Here is a 13,993-nt window from a genome sequence, read left to right on the forward strand (position 1 = left end):
TGCGAAATAAATTTGAGTGCAGCGGCGCGGATGATCGGCACATGCGATGTGTTAAGCAACTCGAGAAAGCTTTGCTAGGTGCAAGTGTTACTGAGAGGCAGACCAGCCTTAGTCGGTCTCTCTGCACTAAATAAAAAGGCAGTGCCGAAAAACACAGCTGGTTAATAACGCTGGTATGTCATTATTTTTCTTCAAAACCTCTACAAAGAGCCAGTTAGGCGCTCCTGTTAAGAAACTGGTCAGTAGGAATAACGTTTCTAGCTAGAACTGAACTTCTCAATGGAATTTGCCCAACTTTGCTTATCTCGAAAATCTGCTTACCTCGAAATTTTTTCTGGTTTTTACTACTTCGAGTTAACGAGGTATTACTGTATTCGTATTCGATTTGTATTCGTAAATTTTGATACTCGCACACCCCTAGTTATGAGTGAAGACTAGGCTTGTGCAAACAGTCAATTTTAGGTTCGAAGTGAATTCAAAGCGAATAGTATTTTGGCAGAATAATTCCAAATCGAATTCGAATAGTATATGTCACATATTATAAAGAAAAATGAGCATATTTGTCATGACCCAACTAACCTGCACAATATATTTTTAATCGAGACAAGGCATGTGCAAATGTCATTCTTTTTGGTTCAAAGGGAAGTGAAAGCAACTTCGAATAGGAGCAGGATTTGACTTTCAGTAGAATGCAAGTGATAACCTGTAAAATATGTTACGTCTTAAAATTTGCAATACTTAGATCATATAAGCCAGTATAACAAGCTTCTAAATTTAAAAAATGATGAATCGATGTGAGGGAAATATGTTCATTTAACCTTGAAGCTGGGCTTCGCGGCAGTGTGAATTTCCCCTGAATAGGTGTAATCACGGCATAGCACCCCTCCACTGCAGTGAAACCACCTTTACAGGGGGGTTACTACAATGATACTACAGTCGAACCCGGGTATATCGAACTCGCCAAAAAACGTTCATTAGTTCGATATATGGCAAAATTCGATATAGGCCCGCTATAGGATTTGATGACACAAAGGCACATACCAATAAGAAAAGTACTTTATTAATATGGTGGCTTACTTGCGTGCCCTACTTTGGAACAAAATAGTCCTGGATTTTCTACTGTTTCAACGACTTAGTTGCCTGCGACAGCACGCATGCCTCCACGTTGTCCAACGAGTCAGAGCAGCCTTCCATATCCACGCAATAGCGCCAGACTAACGCAAGTGCACTAATCACTTCGGAGGATGTAGGCAACGGGCCATCATCAATTTCCTTATTGCTGTCGCTTTGGCTCGTGGTCGGCACGACGTCTGCAACATAGTCCTCATCTTGTAGCTGGCCCATGATGGCGACATCATTGTCCGCACTGACGAAATCGTCGAATGTCGATCCGTACGCGGCAGCGGCGTCGGACTTCTCACCGCGCTCGACTTCATTTCTGATTTCGAGTGTCGCGACGAAGGGCAAATTCTGCCTCTTTGCACAAGCCATGACGACAGTGCGCCAAGAAAGTTCACAGAGCGCGAACAGGCAACACCACCAGCACGGACCACGCTGAATGAGGACTCGAGGAAAAGAGGCAGCAGCAGGCACGCAAGCATAAAGAAAGCAAAAATGGTGCTCACTTGTACCGTCTCCGCGCCTCGGAGAAAGCACGACGGCCTCTGATTGGCTGTAAGCGCTGCGAGCAGGCCAGGGTCATTTTTTGCAGGGGGGTGTTCGCCCGTGCACAGCCGGGTCTAAACCACTTTTTCTAGGGTGGCGCCGGCAGTTTTCCCCGCCACCGCGAGGGAAAGCCAACTTGCCGGGGCACTTTTGAGGCACATGGAGTTTGGTATATCGGTTGTCGTTGCTATTTTCGTTCGATGTAACAGTAACTTTTGCTATATATTCTCAATGTAAATTTACCGTGTTTAGAAATTGTTCGATATACGGGATAATTTGATATAAACGGGTTCGATATAGTCGGGCTCAACTGTATCTGATTTCGATTCAAAATTATTCAACCAAATCACTATTCACTTCAAATTCAATTGAGCCCTAAAATTTACTATTTGCACAAGCCTGTTCATTCATTTCGAATACTTCAAAATTTTGGATAATTTAAGTTTGTGTCGAAGCAAATTCGAATACTGCAACATTCATTAGAATGTTTGAAGTGCTCGAATGTTTGCACAAGCCTAGCGAAGACAAACTGTACACTGCAAAGAAAGGGGTTTGTATAGGCTTCAGAGTGACACCAGTCCCCAGTGCAACTTTTTTTAAGCGCAGCAGACAGAAATGTTGCTGATCATCTTATACCTCTGTCACACGGGCAGCTTTAACTGCAGTTATGCTTAACCGTGGTTACAGGATTAACCGCAGTTAACGTGAACGCGGGTTTGCCATTGCTACACGAGCTCAGTTGAGCAAGCCAACGAAACCACGTGCTGCTCGTATGGTTAGCAAGAAGTTTGGGCACACCCTCGGCAAGTTTCGTGGTACGATGCACCTCCGCTAACCCCCACGACAGTGTACTGAATCGTTCCACTTTCGACTACATATTCAGTGTTTGTAGCTCTGTGAAGCGGCTAGACACGAACAATGCAAAATGCACTTCCCCTCCAGAAACCTGTAGCGATAATACTGTACCCTCTCGCAAACACGCCGTGGACGGAATAATCTTTGTTGTTGGCCTTTCCACGGCGAGCCTCATTTTGCCAAGCAAAACTCTTCTTCAACTAGTTTTGCTTGGCTATTGTTCGCCAACTGGAGATGCGTTCCGTGAAAACCCTCTGCGAAGCTGCCGAATAACGTGCGCCGGTTCACGGCTGGTGCACTCACAGCTCCGCCATCTTGTCAGCTTCTCGGTTTGTCAGGGTAAACCGTGCTTGCCTAGCTCGGTTTGCGATAACTACGGTTAGGAGACTAACTGCGGTTACGTCTGCCGTGTAGCTACCACTAACCGCGGTTAACCGTAACCGTAGTTAGCTTAACCGCGGTTAAGGCTGTCCGTGTGACAGAGGTATAACACACATGGTATTGAAAGTGTTCCGCTAAGTGAACGCTTTTCGAAGTGATTCCCTTCCAGTTCAGTTTCCATCCTCAAATTGAGAATGGTCTGGGGCTATGTATCCCATTGGAGTTGATGCAAGCAGACATGCCTCAACTGGGCCTGAAGCTTTAACAAGTTCACAACCACACATGTGTGCTGGGGCTATCATCATCATGCCGACAAACCGGTACTTGAAGTCATGCGTAAACAGAATGCTTCAGAGCTTCCAGGAGGAAGTTTCTAAACACACCAGGTCAGCTATGCACGTAATCAACCCAGTTATGTGGAAAAATGCACCTGGCCGTAAAAGGAAAAATCTCACACAAATGAAACAAACAGTGCAGGTAGACCGAAAAAAAAAAAAAAAAAAACGTGTATGGCCTAAAAAATGTGGCTAAAAATTGCCGGATGGATGTGGTGCTTTCGTCAGTGAGAAAACTACGAGGAATCTTTGCAATGACCAAGAAAAAGGTCGACAGTCGGACTGGAGCAGATGGGCAAAACATGTTACCAGACGCGTGGACTCCATCGCAGGCATTGTCTATTTAATGCCGCTTTCACGCAGAACGTCTTACATAGGATTGAGTGGAAGGTGCTTGACTGCCCACCTGTACTGTTTGAAGTGGTAGTTGAGCCACAGCACATCGGCATCCTTTTCCTCGTCGACCAACTCGAAGGACGGGTGTGTCAGGCATTGCCGCACCTGCCCGTAATCCGAGTAGACACGCAGCTTACGATCTCGTGGCACGTCCCTCACCATCGCACCAGGGTCGGGTTCAGTCTCCTCCTTTCGCCCACTCTGCAGCACACAAGCCTTCTAAATATAAAGGCATTTTTACTAGGGGTGTGCGAATATTCGAAAGTTTCGAATAATCGTCGAATATTACATTCGAAATATTCGTATTCGATTCGAAAATCGTGTATTCGAAAAGTTTCGAATATTCGATAACATCGAATATTCGAAAAGTTTGAAATGCGATTCGATTATCATGCATAAAATAACTCGTCTTCCACATTTCTGCTGCGTTCGTATAGCTAAAAACGTTGCCGGGAGGAGCGACAAACATCGTAAGTACACGGAGGCACGATATCTGCCTGCGACGAGCGCCCCAATAAGTATGATTTATTGCTGGTGCATCTCCGACGTGCAGCGCTGTTGGCGATCATGTAACCGTACATTTTCAATGTTATGCGGCCGTAACGTGCCGCACTACCACTCGTTCACTATGCGGGACCACTTCTGAAGAAAGACAGTGACCCATGTGACTGGTGGTGGACTGTAGGCACCTTCAGATTCCCCAGTCTGGCAAAGCTTTGCCCCATGTACCTCCCTATACCAGCCACTTCTGTTCCAAGCGAGCGTGCCTCTTCAGTGGCAGGGGGGGGGGGGGCTGTCTCTGTTAGAAGGGAGCGCCTGCTGCCTGATCATGTGGAGCAACTCATATTTCTTCATGATAACATCTAGTCATTACTTTCATTGTGCCGTGATATTTGCTTCTGTTGTGATGTGCATTGTGCTAGCCTGGACATTGTGTGCTGGAGATAGCAGTGTATGTTGTGTTGCCAGTCAGGCTGTTCATGTTTTTTTTTTTTTTTCAAATAGCTACATGTTAAATAAAATATTGTTACTGTGGAGGGATTTTTCCTTTGATATTCGATATTCGATTCGATATTCGAAGGGGGATATTCGTACTCGATTCGTATTCGAAAAATTTTACATTCGCACACCCCTATTTTTTACATTTTCATTCTTGGTCAGCACCTATATTTCCGTGATACAATGGACAAAGAGTTTGAGTCTGCATTAAACCTTTTTTGGTTTGAAACAAAGTTTTTAGGTGAACAAACTGTTATATGATAACTGTGGCATTCGTATATATAACAGATTCTCTTGCGAGGAAGTATATATATATATATATATATATATATATATATATATATATATATATATATATATATATATATACATATATATATAAGCGTAGATATGGTTCAATGGGCCAGTTCTTCTTGGGTAATAGGTATAATACAACGGAGGCGTTGTCAACAGTGATATGTTGGATTCGGACTCATCCCCCGAAGAAGGGAGGACCCCTCCCGAAACTGTTGGGAATTAAATATTTATATCACTGTTGACAATGCCTCCGTTGTATTATACCTATTATATATATATATATATATATATATATATATATATATATATATATATATATATATATATATATATATATATATAACTAAGTACAATAAACCATGCAGGACCACATATCAAAAGAAATCTAGTCTTGTTTTAATGGTGGAGCAACCAGGGCTATTGACTCACAGCTGTTTAAACAGCATGGCCACAATGGAGGTCATGCCTAGCACTATTCAAAGGATGCAATAATAAGCAAAAGACATTGTGTGATGAGGTTTATTGATGTAATGAAGTCGCAACGAAAAGGGACCGTACGGTAACACAATGCAAGGCTGGCAAAGGCGGCACAGGCTCTCGTGCTATCAGAACGCGGGTCGTTTTTCATCCTTTCACAGGCGCATACTCATTCGTGCATCTGCTCCACTACAACTGCAATATCAGAATCCATCCTTCACACCCACAACAACATAAACAAGCTGCGCTTGGTTATCCCCAGTTTCTGTACACGCAGCAGCTGCTGCTTCTGCCTTCCGGTCCCCATTGCTTGTGTGATACGATCATTATTTCTGACCTCACGTTAAACACACCGCGCTGCCGAAGCAACGCCATCCTTCAATGTGCTGACAGCCTCCCAACTTATTCATCGGCCAGCAGCCCAGTGATGCAGCAAGTGGAGGACGACGCCTTCGAGTGAAGTGCAAGGTTTTCTGCGCCTCAGAAGACCACTCTTGAAATTTGCTGTCCATCAGAATTATCCATTTCTCTCTCACTCTTTCTTTCTCATCTCTTTTTCGTGTCTTTCTTTCTATATCTTTCTCTGTCAATTTATCTTTCTTTGTATCTTTCTCTCTGTGCTTCTTTCTCTTTCTTTGTTTTGTTTTATTTCTCTCCTGCTCTCTCTTTGTTCTATCTCTTTTTGTGTCTGCTTCTTTCTCTCTCTATCTTTTTAACGCCTTTATTCCCTTTATTTCTCTCCATTTGTCTTATACTCTTCCAATAGCTTTCTTTCTCTCGCTCTATCTTTTTCACATGTTCATTTTCGCTCGACACTTGCACCTGCTGTACTCGGTAGTGGGGCTTGCCCAATTCCTGTGACACATACCCACCTGAGGAGTTTTGCACGAGGGAGCACACGCTACCGATAGCTCAAGCAGCTTCGCTGTAAAGAGAATGACGAGAGCGCGTGCCAGTTCATGATGATGATGATTTTTACCACAGAACCCAAGTTACCAGCAGCCTAAACAGCTTCACTGTTCAAAACATTTTCAGACGACCCTGACGCATCCTTTGAGCTGCGATAAGGTATACATAGGGCAAACGGGGAGATGTTTCAATGAAAAGGTGAGAGAGCATAGTTTGTCAATCAAGAATAACGCTGGTGGCCACCTTTCGGAGCATTGTAAAAGGTGTGGTTGCATTCCGGAGTTTGCGTGCACTGCCTTCCTCAAGCGTTCACATGACAGAACAGAAAGGAAAATCGTAGAAGCATACCATATCCACAAGTCCGGCGATAAGTGTATTAGTGTACCTTCTATCACACTCTGACAAGGAAGTCTCCTTCCTAAAAGGTTATCTGTAAGCTTCCTTTCCTTGGCGTAGCTCTCTTGCTGCTGTTGTCCTTGTTACTAGAGCTGGGCAGAGGAAAGAAGTGGAAATTATAAGGGCTCGTTTTTCTTTGTTATACACACTATTAATGAGAACTAACAGACAATAATGCCAAGGAAAGTATAGGGGACATTATTAGTAGTAAATGTAATGTAAATGTGAAGAAAGAAAAGTGGACGAAAAGATAGCTTGCCGCGGGCAGGGACCGAACCTGCGACCTTCGAATAACACGTCCGATGTTCTACCAACTGAGCTACCGCGGCGGCCATCTGCCCGTCCACTTTATGGGGTATATATGTGTACTTTTAAGCGTGGGAGCGTCAGTCAGCGCCGCCAGTAGCCATGACGGCGAGTGTGGAACACTCTTTTTCGGCCTGTTGGCGTCACGTATTACTTCGTTTTCCACAGTTTTTCTGGCGCAGCTCCTTGTTGTTTAAGCTTTGTTAATGAGCTATTGTTGGTTTTCTTATCATTTCTGACGCGACTCTTATGTGTTCAAGTTTTGTTTTTGATTTTTTACGCTGCTGTCAAAACTGTTTCTTTTACTTATGCGGCTCTTGGGTAAGAATTTTTTTAGTTCCGTTCACCATATGCGCAGAGTCTCTAGCCCACAAGATATGTTTTTTCCTGAATGGTGGGGTAGTTTGTTTCCACCTTGTTAGGATGGTTCGTCGACGGCCTGTTTAGTCTAGATGGCGCTTGCTTCCTTATGGGTTTCGATATTAGGGCTTGGTGAGTGCACATGCATCTTTCTAGGTTTATTTTTTAATGCAAGTGTTTCATGGTCTTTAATCTTGGACGTTTTCTGTCGCCTTTGAGCGGTAGGAAGCTGATTCAGCGCTGGTGCGCGGCCATGAAGTGGCTTTTTGGAGAGGTCTTGGCACTTTTGGTATCGGGTGCATGATTGACAAATGTTATCTCTCTTGCTGGTTGCTGGTATAAATTTTTCGTGTTTGCTCAATAAACCTCAGTTGAAAGTTGAGCGCCTGTCCCGTGTGCCTCTTGTCTATGTCCCCGTTCCATAGCGCTCGTTTGTTCCGCATCAAGTATGAACCAGCTTGCCCAAACGCAAGTCTTGCTTAGCCATGAAGACTTGTAACTAGCGCAATCAGCTCTGGCTGTGCCGCGTGCTTTCGACTGGCTCCCAAGACCGGCACTGGAGGTGCATGATGACAGCCCACAGACTTGAAACGCATCGTTGCAAGTACAGAGCATCATTCAAGTGGAAATTTACTCTTCATGCTGAATCAACCAACAATGTAGTAGCAGAGCCCAACTAATCTGTTTCAGAAAATAGATCTGAACTAGGCGACAATGAGTGGCAGGTATTGTGCCACTGAATAAGTTGTAGAGTAGTCAGCAGCAAAAAGAACGAGGACATTCAGGTGATTGTATGCCTGTCACGAATGCATTGCAAACCGCCCGCACGACATTTAAAGCTTCAGAAAGACAGGTGACAAAGTATGTAAAGCATGAGGAGAACTTCTTCTTGGCCTAGTTGGTATTGCTTGCTGTATGACATACTGCCGCTAGTAAAAAACACACACACAAGAACGAGCCGAGCAATGTTAGCGATGAGTAATATTGTGGACTTTTGCAAAGACCAGAACTTAGTCATTTTAGAAGCTGACAAGGATTCTCGCTTTGTCGTCCTTTCTCAGGCCACATTCAGTGGTAAAGCCTCTAAGGCGTTGGAGAAGAACTTTGGTGCTGTTAAGAAGTCCGACTCAAGAATTAAGAGCAAGGCAATTAGATTAGTATGTAACGACTTAAAACTTTCGAAGCTTTCAAGGGACATCAGTAATGCAAAAAAGTCCACACTGAATGTGTTTTTTACTGCTAAAACACACAAGCCTGATATACCGTTTAGAACGATAATCAGTGAAAGAGGCACTTGGCAGATTCATGTTAGCCAGTATTTGTTAAAAGCACTCAATTCTTTAAGCATAAATGACCCTTTTATGACAAAAATTCGCATGAGGGCGTGCAATTTCTTCCGGATAGCCACAACATTGGTACTGCCTTCTCTATTGATACTGAGGATTTATTTTACTCAATTCCCCATAATGAGCTTTTTGCGGCTGTGAGGGCGTGCATTGAACAAAACGTCACCATTCCCTTCCAGAACGCAGCTGGTGTCACAGTGGATCAATTTTTAACGCTTTTAGAATTTTACCTTAGGAGCACTTTTATTCTGTTTGACAAAGGGCTGTACCTGCAAAGACGCGGCATCTGCATCGGCTGATGTATAGCGCCCGTCCTGTGAAATATTTTCCTGGCCAGTGTTGATCGGCAGCTTGCCGATGTTTTTAAACTACATGACGGTCTCCATATTTTAAAGGTTTTTAGATATGTGGATGACTTTTTAATAGTTTTTAACCGACTTGGCTCAGCAGAGTGTTACGGCGATGTTTTAAACATGTTTACACATCATAGCAAAGGTCTTAATTTCACCCACGAACTACCCCTTCGGGACTCGTTGCAGTTTTTAGACCTATGTATAACTTTCCATGATAGTCATGTGTGCTGGCAGTATTCACCACGTGCGAATAAAGGGCCGGTTCCGTACGATTCAGCTACTTCTAAGCTGACTAAGCGGGGTGTAGCTTTGCTGTGCCTGGATTCCGCGCTAAATAAATCGTGCATTCACACGATGCAGGCTGCTTTTGACAAGCAAGTTAGGCACCTTACTATGGCAGGCTTCCCTGGTTCGTTGCTTACATCAGCGGTGGAAACCCTCATGCACAAGACTAAAGGCCGCAAGAAACCGGCGGTAGCTAGCACGGCTACTAGCACCGTAAGACCTGCAGTGGTTCCTTATCTTCATAAGGTGACAAACAACCTCAAAAAGGTGGCAGGCAGGTATGATGTCCCCCTTGTTTTTTCTGCCCCTGTGAAGCTGTCTCAGCTCTGCCCTCGCACCACTGCTGAGGGATCCGCAGGCTGCGGTGCGAAACCCGCCTCGGCTTACACTAAATGTGAGACAGGCGTTGTATACCAGATCCCCCTGACGTGCGGCAGGTATTAATGTTGGGCAGACTGGCCGCTGCATGGACGTACGAGCCAGGGAACGTGACAGAAATCTAAGGAAAGAAAATGAACTTGCACATCTTCCCGTGCACTGCAAGGTCTGCAAATGCGAACCACGATTTCATGAGGTGACGATCCTAGGTAAAAGCAAATATCAGACAACCCGTGAGTTACTACAGGCATTTTATATCAGTAAGTTAAGTGATGAATGTCCATACAGCTGCGGTCTTCTGAGATTAGATTGTTTGAGAGGTGGGTGGGTTAGGCAATGTTGGCTATTCTGCGCACGTGTGCGTCACATGTATATATCGCTACGTTTCATGCCTGAAATAAATCAGTTGGAAGTGCCGCCCATTTGTCGTCCTGTTCGTGTCTCTCTTGTGTGTGTGTTTTTTAGTAGCGGCAGTATGTCATACAGTATGTAAAGCAATACAAACTGAGGACGTGTGCCAGCCAGAAGCTGCCAGACAACAAGAAGGTAGCATTCTTGTAGCTTGTAGGTGAACTCCTTAACACCATCAGTAATGCCACTCAGACAACTGTCTGGCTCGACAGGCGAGCCAAGAGGATTGTCACAGTGAAAGGTGATCACGACAGGCTACAAGAATAGGTCATCAACGGTGATGTGCTCTGCAATGGCCAGAAACTTGCACCTTCCCTTGCGTTTAAGTGCAAAGTGATCCCCCAAGGAGAAATTCCCTTCAGAGTGATCACTTGCATAAACAAAAAGGAATTTTATAGCAGAGCTGTTATAGTCAAGGTTTGCCATGTGTCACAGATAGAAAATGATCATCATCATGAAGCAGCACGCGCTCAATCACCACCCAAGCATTCTGTACAGGTGGATAACGAGAGAAGCTGAAACGTGTGGGCCCGGTACATCCAACGGTTCGTTTAAGTCCTCCTCATTTATTGGTTACGTCTGTACAAGAATCTTAATCCGTGTTTGCTGCCCGTGTGTTCTCTTGTTAATTTTTAGTGGACCAGTGTGGTGAGTAGTGAGGTTTCCCAATTTCTGTTGCATGGAATTTTACAGCAGAGCTGTTATGGTCGAGGTTTGCCATGTGTCATAGAGAGAAAATCATCATCATCATGAACCGTCACGCCCAGGGTGTAGGAACGGAACAAAAACCGGAAACGAAAAACAAAAAAAACGATAGTTTTGACCGGAACGAAAATGTAACCGAAACGTTATCTATTATTTCGTTCTGCAGTGAAACCGAAATTTTTTCAATCGTTTTTCGGTTCACGAGAAAACTTGGCAATCTGGAACAATTGAGCTCATGCAATGTGATCATATCTCAGGCAGGAATTCCAAAGCAAAGATATGTTGAAATTGTGCGAAAAGCGAAAACAGTGGCAACCAGAGATGTTTATATTAACACAAGTGGACTTCTGCGCGCCTGTCGCCTGTCACGCAGGCCAAAGTGGTGAGGGCATTGTCGGCGCTGAAGTTTGTTACAGCGAAAGCTGTTATGAGATCACAACAGCTGATTTTGGCGCCATAGTTTCCCGTCGCTGCCGGTGTCCGTGTCCGCTATCACGTGATATAAGAAATCATTAAATGAGAAAGAATTTTTTTGTGATCGGATGGGATTTTAACCCGCCCCTCTGCGTGGCAGTCGGGTCTTCCACCAGTGCCACGCTGGTGCTTGTAACTCCTTCGCAAAAATACTGTATACAGGCGTCATTTCGGGCATGTAATCGTGTTAACCTATGTAATATAGCGTGGCAGAATAGTAAAATAACAACCAGTCATCACACAATGCTAATAGTGCAAAGAGTGTGTGGTTTAATGCTTCCCACCAGTGTTGCGGAGTTGCCCCATTAGAATTGGAATGACTCCGGAATCATTCCACACTTTCGCGACCCCGGAATGGAATGAAGACAACGCTTGGAGGAATGGAATGAGAATGGATTTAAGCGCCTCTTGCACGGAATGGAATGGGAATAGACTTTCGTCTTTTTCCGAAAATAGAGCACGTTTTCAAACATTAGGAAGTCAGAGCCTCGAAATTAACGATAAAGCAGCATTTTTAAAATGGCTTGGCTGATTACAAGAACGGTACATTTATAAGCAACGCGCCTACTACAAACCGAGGCATCAGTTAGTGTACAAACAAACGGGTTATCCCAGCAGATACCGAAGGGAGAAACAAATTGCCCTGCGCATTGGTTCCCATTGATACCCCCACACAAAAGTGGCGAATACTCTATGAACAGCCTGATCTTTATCTCACGAGCAGTTTAGTACCTGACACATGTAAATAACCTTCTGCGACAAGGAAGACACTGCATACCTGCGCACAGGCGAACACAGAAAATTCTCCTCACCCCATCCATGCTTGCGAGGCGCACTTGACAAGCGTGAGTGCTGTAGAGCAGTACGGCCCAGTGTTCCGTATCCAATGCAAAGGCACAAAAGGTGCTTGAGCGATGCACTGTTCCAACAAATACCAGCAGATCTAGAGGGTTTTGTTCCCCATTACCCAAATCTTAGATTTCTCCATATTCACGACCACTCCAGATGCGTGGCAAAACTGCTTAGTCTTCTTGAATACTACTTTTGTATAAGAATACGCTATGTCGTCATTTCAGCACTAACACGTTTAGCTTAAACAATATTAAAACACCACCATAAGTTCAAACATGCTGACCATGCCAATAGGTAGCGCGAGAACTGCCCCTATGGGAATTAGTAACAGGGTAGCTGCTTGGGCTGGTTGGTACTGCATTCTTTAAAGGAACCCTTTTTTTGTGCGCAAAACGTTTGAGGAAAAAACTGGAGATAGGACAGAGCGCACACTTACAACCATTTTATTGCTCAGATGGCGGGAGAATATATACACGTTCAGATGGGTGAGGGGATGAAGCAACCATGAGAAAGGGAAGGCAACAGCGCATGGGCAAAAGGCTATTCACGTATTGAAATGACACATCAATTCAACAGATACCGATATTCATTATCCGACAAATTGATAGAAGCGGCACTCACACACACTGGTCCTGCCTTGCGAATCAAGAAGGCTTCGTAAATTTCGCGTGCCCTCTTGTCCCCGTATCTTGCCATTACTTGACATTCTTCGAACTTGGGGGTACACCCACACTTGGAACAGTGACTAGCCAAGTGACTGCCCACAGACCCGCGCATGAGATGCGCATGTTCCCTGAGGCGGTCGTTGAGACAACGCCCCGTCTGGCCGATGTAGCATCGACCACATGATAAGGAAATATTGTACACAACTCCAAAAATGCATTTTACAAACTTTTTCACATGATTTTTCGTGCAACCAACGCTTGAAGTATCTTCCGAATTCACTCTTTTACAAAGGGACCCTAGCTTATTTTTGGCCGTAAAAACTAAGGGAAAAACTCAGGGAACTCTGTCGTAGTAAAACTCTGTCGTAGAGTAAAAACTCAGGGAACTCTGTCGTCAACAGTTGACGACAGAGTTCCCTGAGAACAACCGGCTTCGATTTTTAGACATAGAACTTACTTTCCTGCCAGATCACGTGTGCTGGCAATACGCCCCCCGCTCTCAGAAAGGCCTGCTTCCTTTTACCTCCGCACACTCCAAGCTCGTGAAGCGGGGAATCGCAAAAGCATGCATGATGGCATCCCTGTCAAGGTCCTGTCATCACCAAGTCGAGAGCAGTTTTGGTAACCAAATTGATCGTCTTAAAGCAGCAGGTTTTCCTGATCATTTGCTCTCGGGCATAGCCGAGTCACTTTTTAACGACTTGAAGCAGGGAAGGGGTTCACAAAAGAAAACTCAGGACGAGCCGAAGCCGAAAGTCTCGGCCATACCCTATGTGCACAATGTTTCGCATCGCTTAAAAAGAATTGTCGAAAAAACTGGAGTGAAGGTAGTTTTTACGGCCAAAAATAAGCTAGGGTCCCTTTGTAAAAGAGTGAATTCGGAAGATACTTCAAGCGTTGGTTGCACTAAAAATCATGTGAAAAAGTTTGTAAAATGCATTTTTGGAGTTGTGTACAATATTTCCTTATCATGTGGTCGATGCTACATCGGCCAGACGGGGCGTTGTCTCAACGACCGCCTCAGGGAACATGCGCATCTCATGCGCGGGTCTGTGGGCAGTCACTTGGCTAGTCACTGTTCCAAGTGTGGGTGTACCCCCAAGTTCGAAGAATGTCAAGTAATGGCAAGATACGGGGACAAGAGGGCA

At 44.6% G+C, this 13,993-nt stretch overlaps 1 protein-coding gene and 1 non-coding gene across 4 annotated transcripts in view; both read right to left on the minus strand.

Annotated features, from left to right (window-relative positions):
* LOC119402446 (tubulin--tyrosine ligase-like protein 12) overlaps positions 1 to 13,993 on the minus strand; it is a 301,835-nt gene that overhangs the window by 185,535 nt on the left and 102,307 nt on the right. For all 3 annotated transcript variants that reach the window (XM_049418643.1, XM_049418642.1, XM_037669599.2), the window contains one exon: positions 3,643 to 3,833. In XM_049418643.1, the coding sequence (XP_049274600.1) occupies positions 3,643 to 3,833 (191 nt within the window). The remainder of the gene's footprint in view (positions 1 to 3,642; positions 3,834 to 13,993) is intronic.
* Positions 6,967 to 7,039, minus strand: Trnat-ugu (transfer RNA threonine (anticodon UGU)). Its single transcript has one exon. It is a non-coding gene; the product is annotated as a tRNA-Thr (tRNA).

This window comes from Rhipicephalus sanguineus, chromosome 8, assembly GCF_013339695.2.
Source record: "Rhipicephalus sanguineus isolate Rsan-2018 chromosome 8, BIME_Rsan_1.4, whole genome shotgun sequence".
Lineage (NCBI taxonomy): Eukaryota > Metazoa > Arthropoda > Arachnida > Ixodida > Ixodidae > Rhipicephalus > Rhipicephalus sanguineus.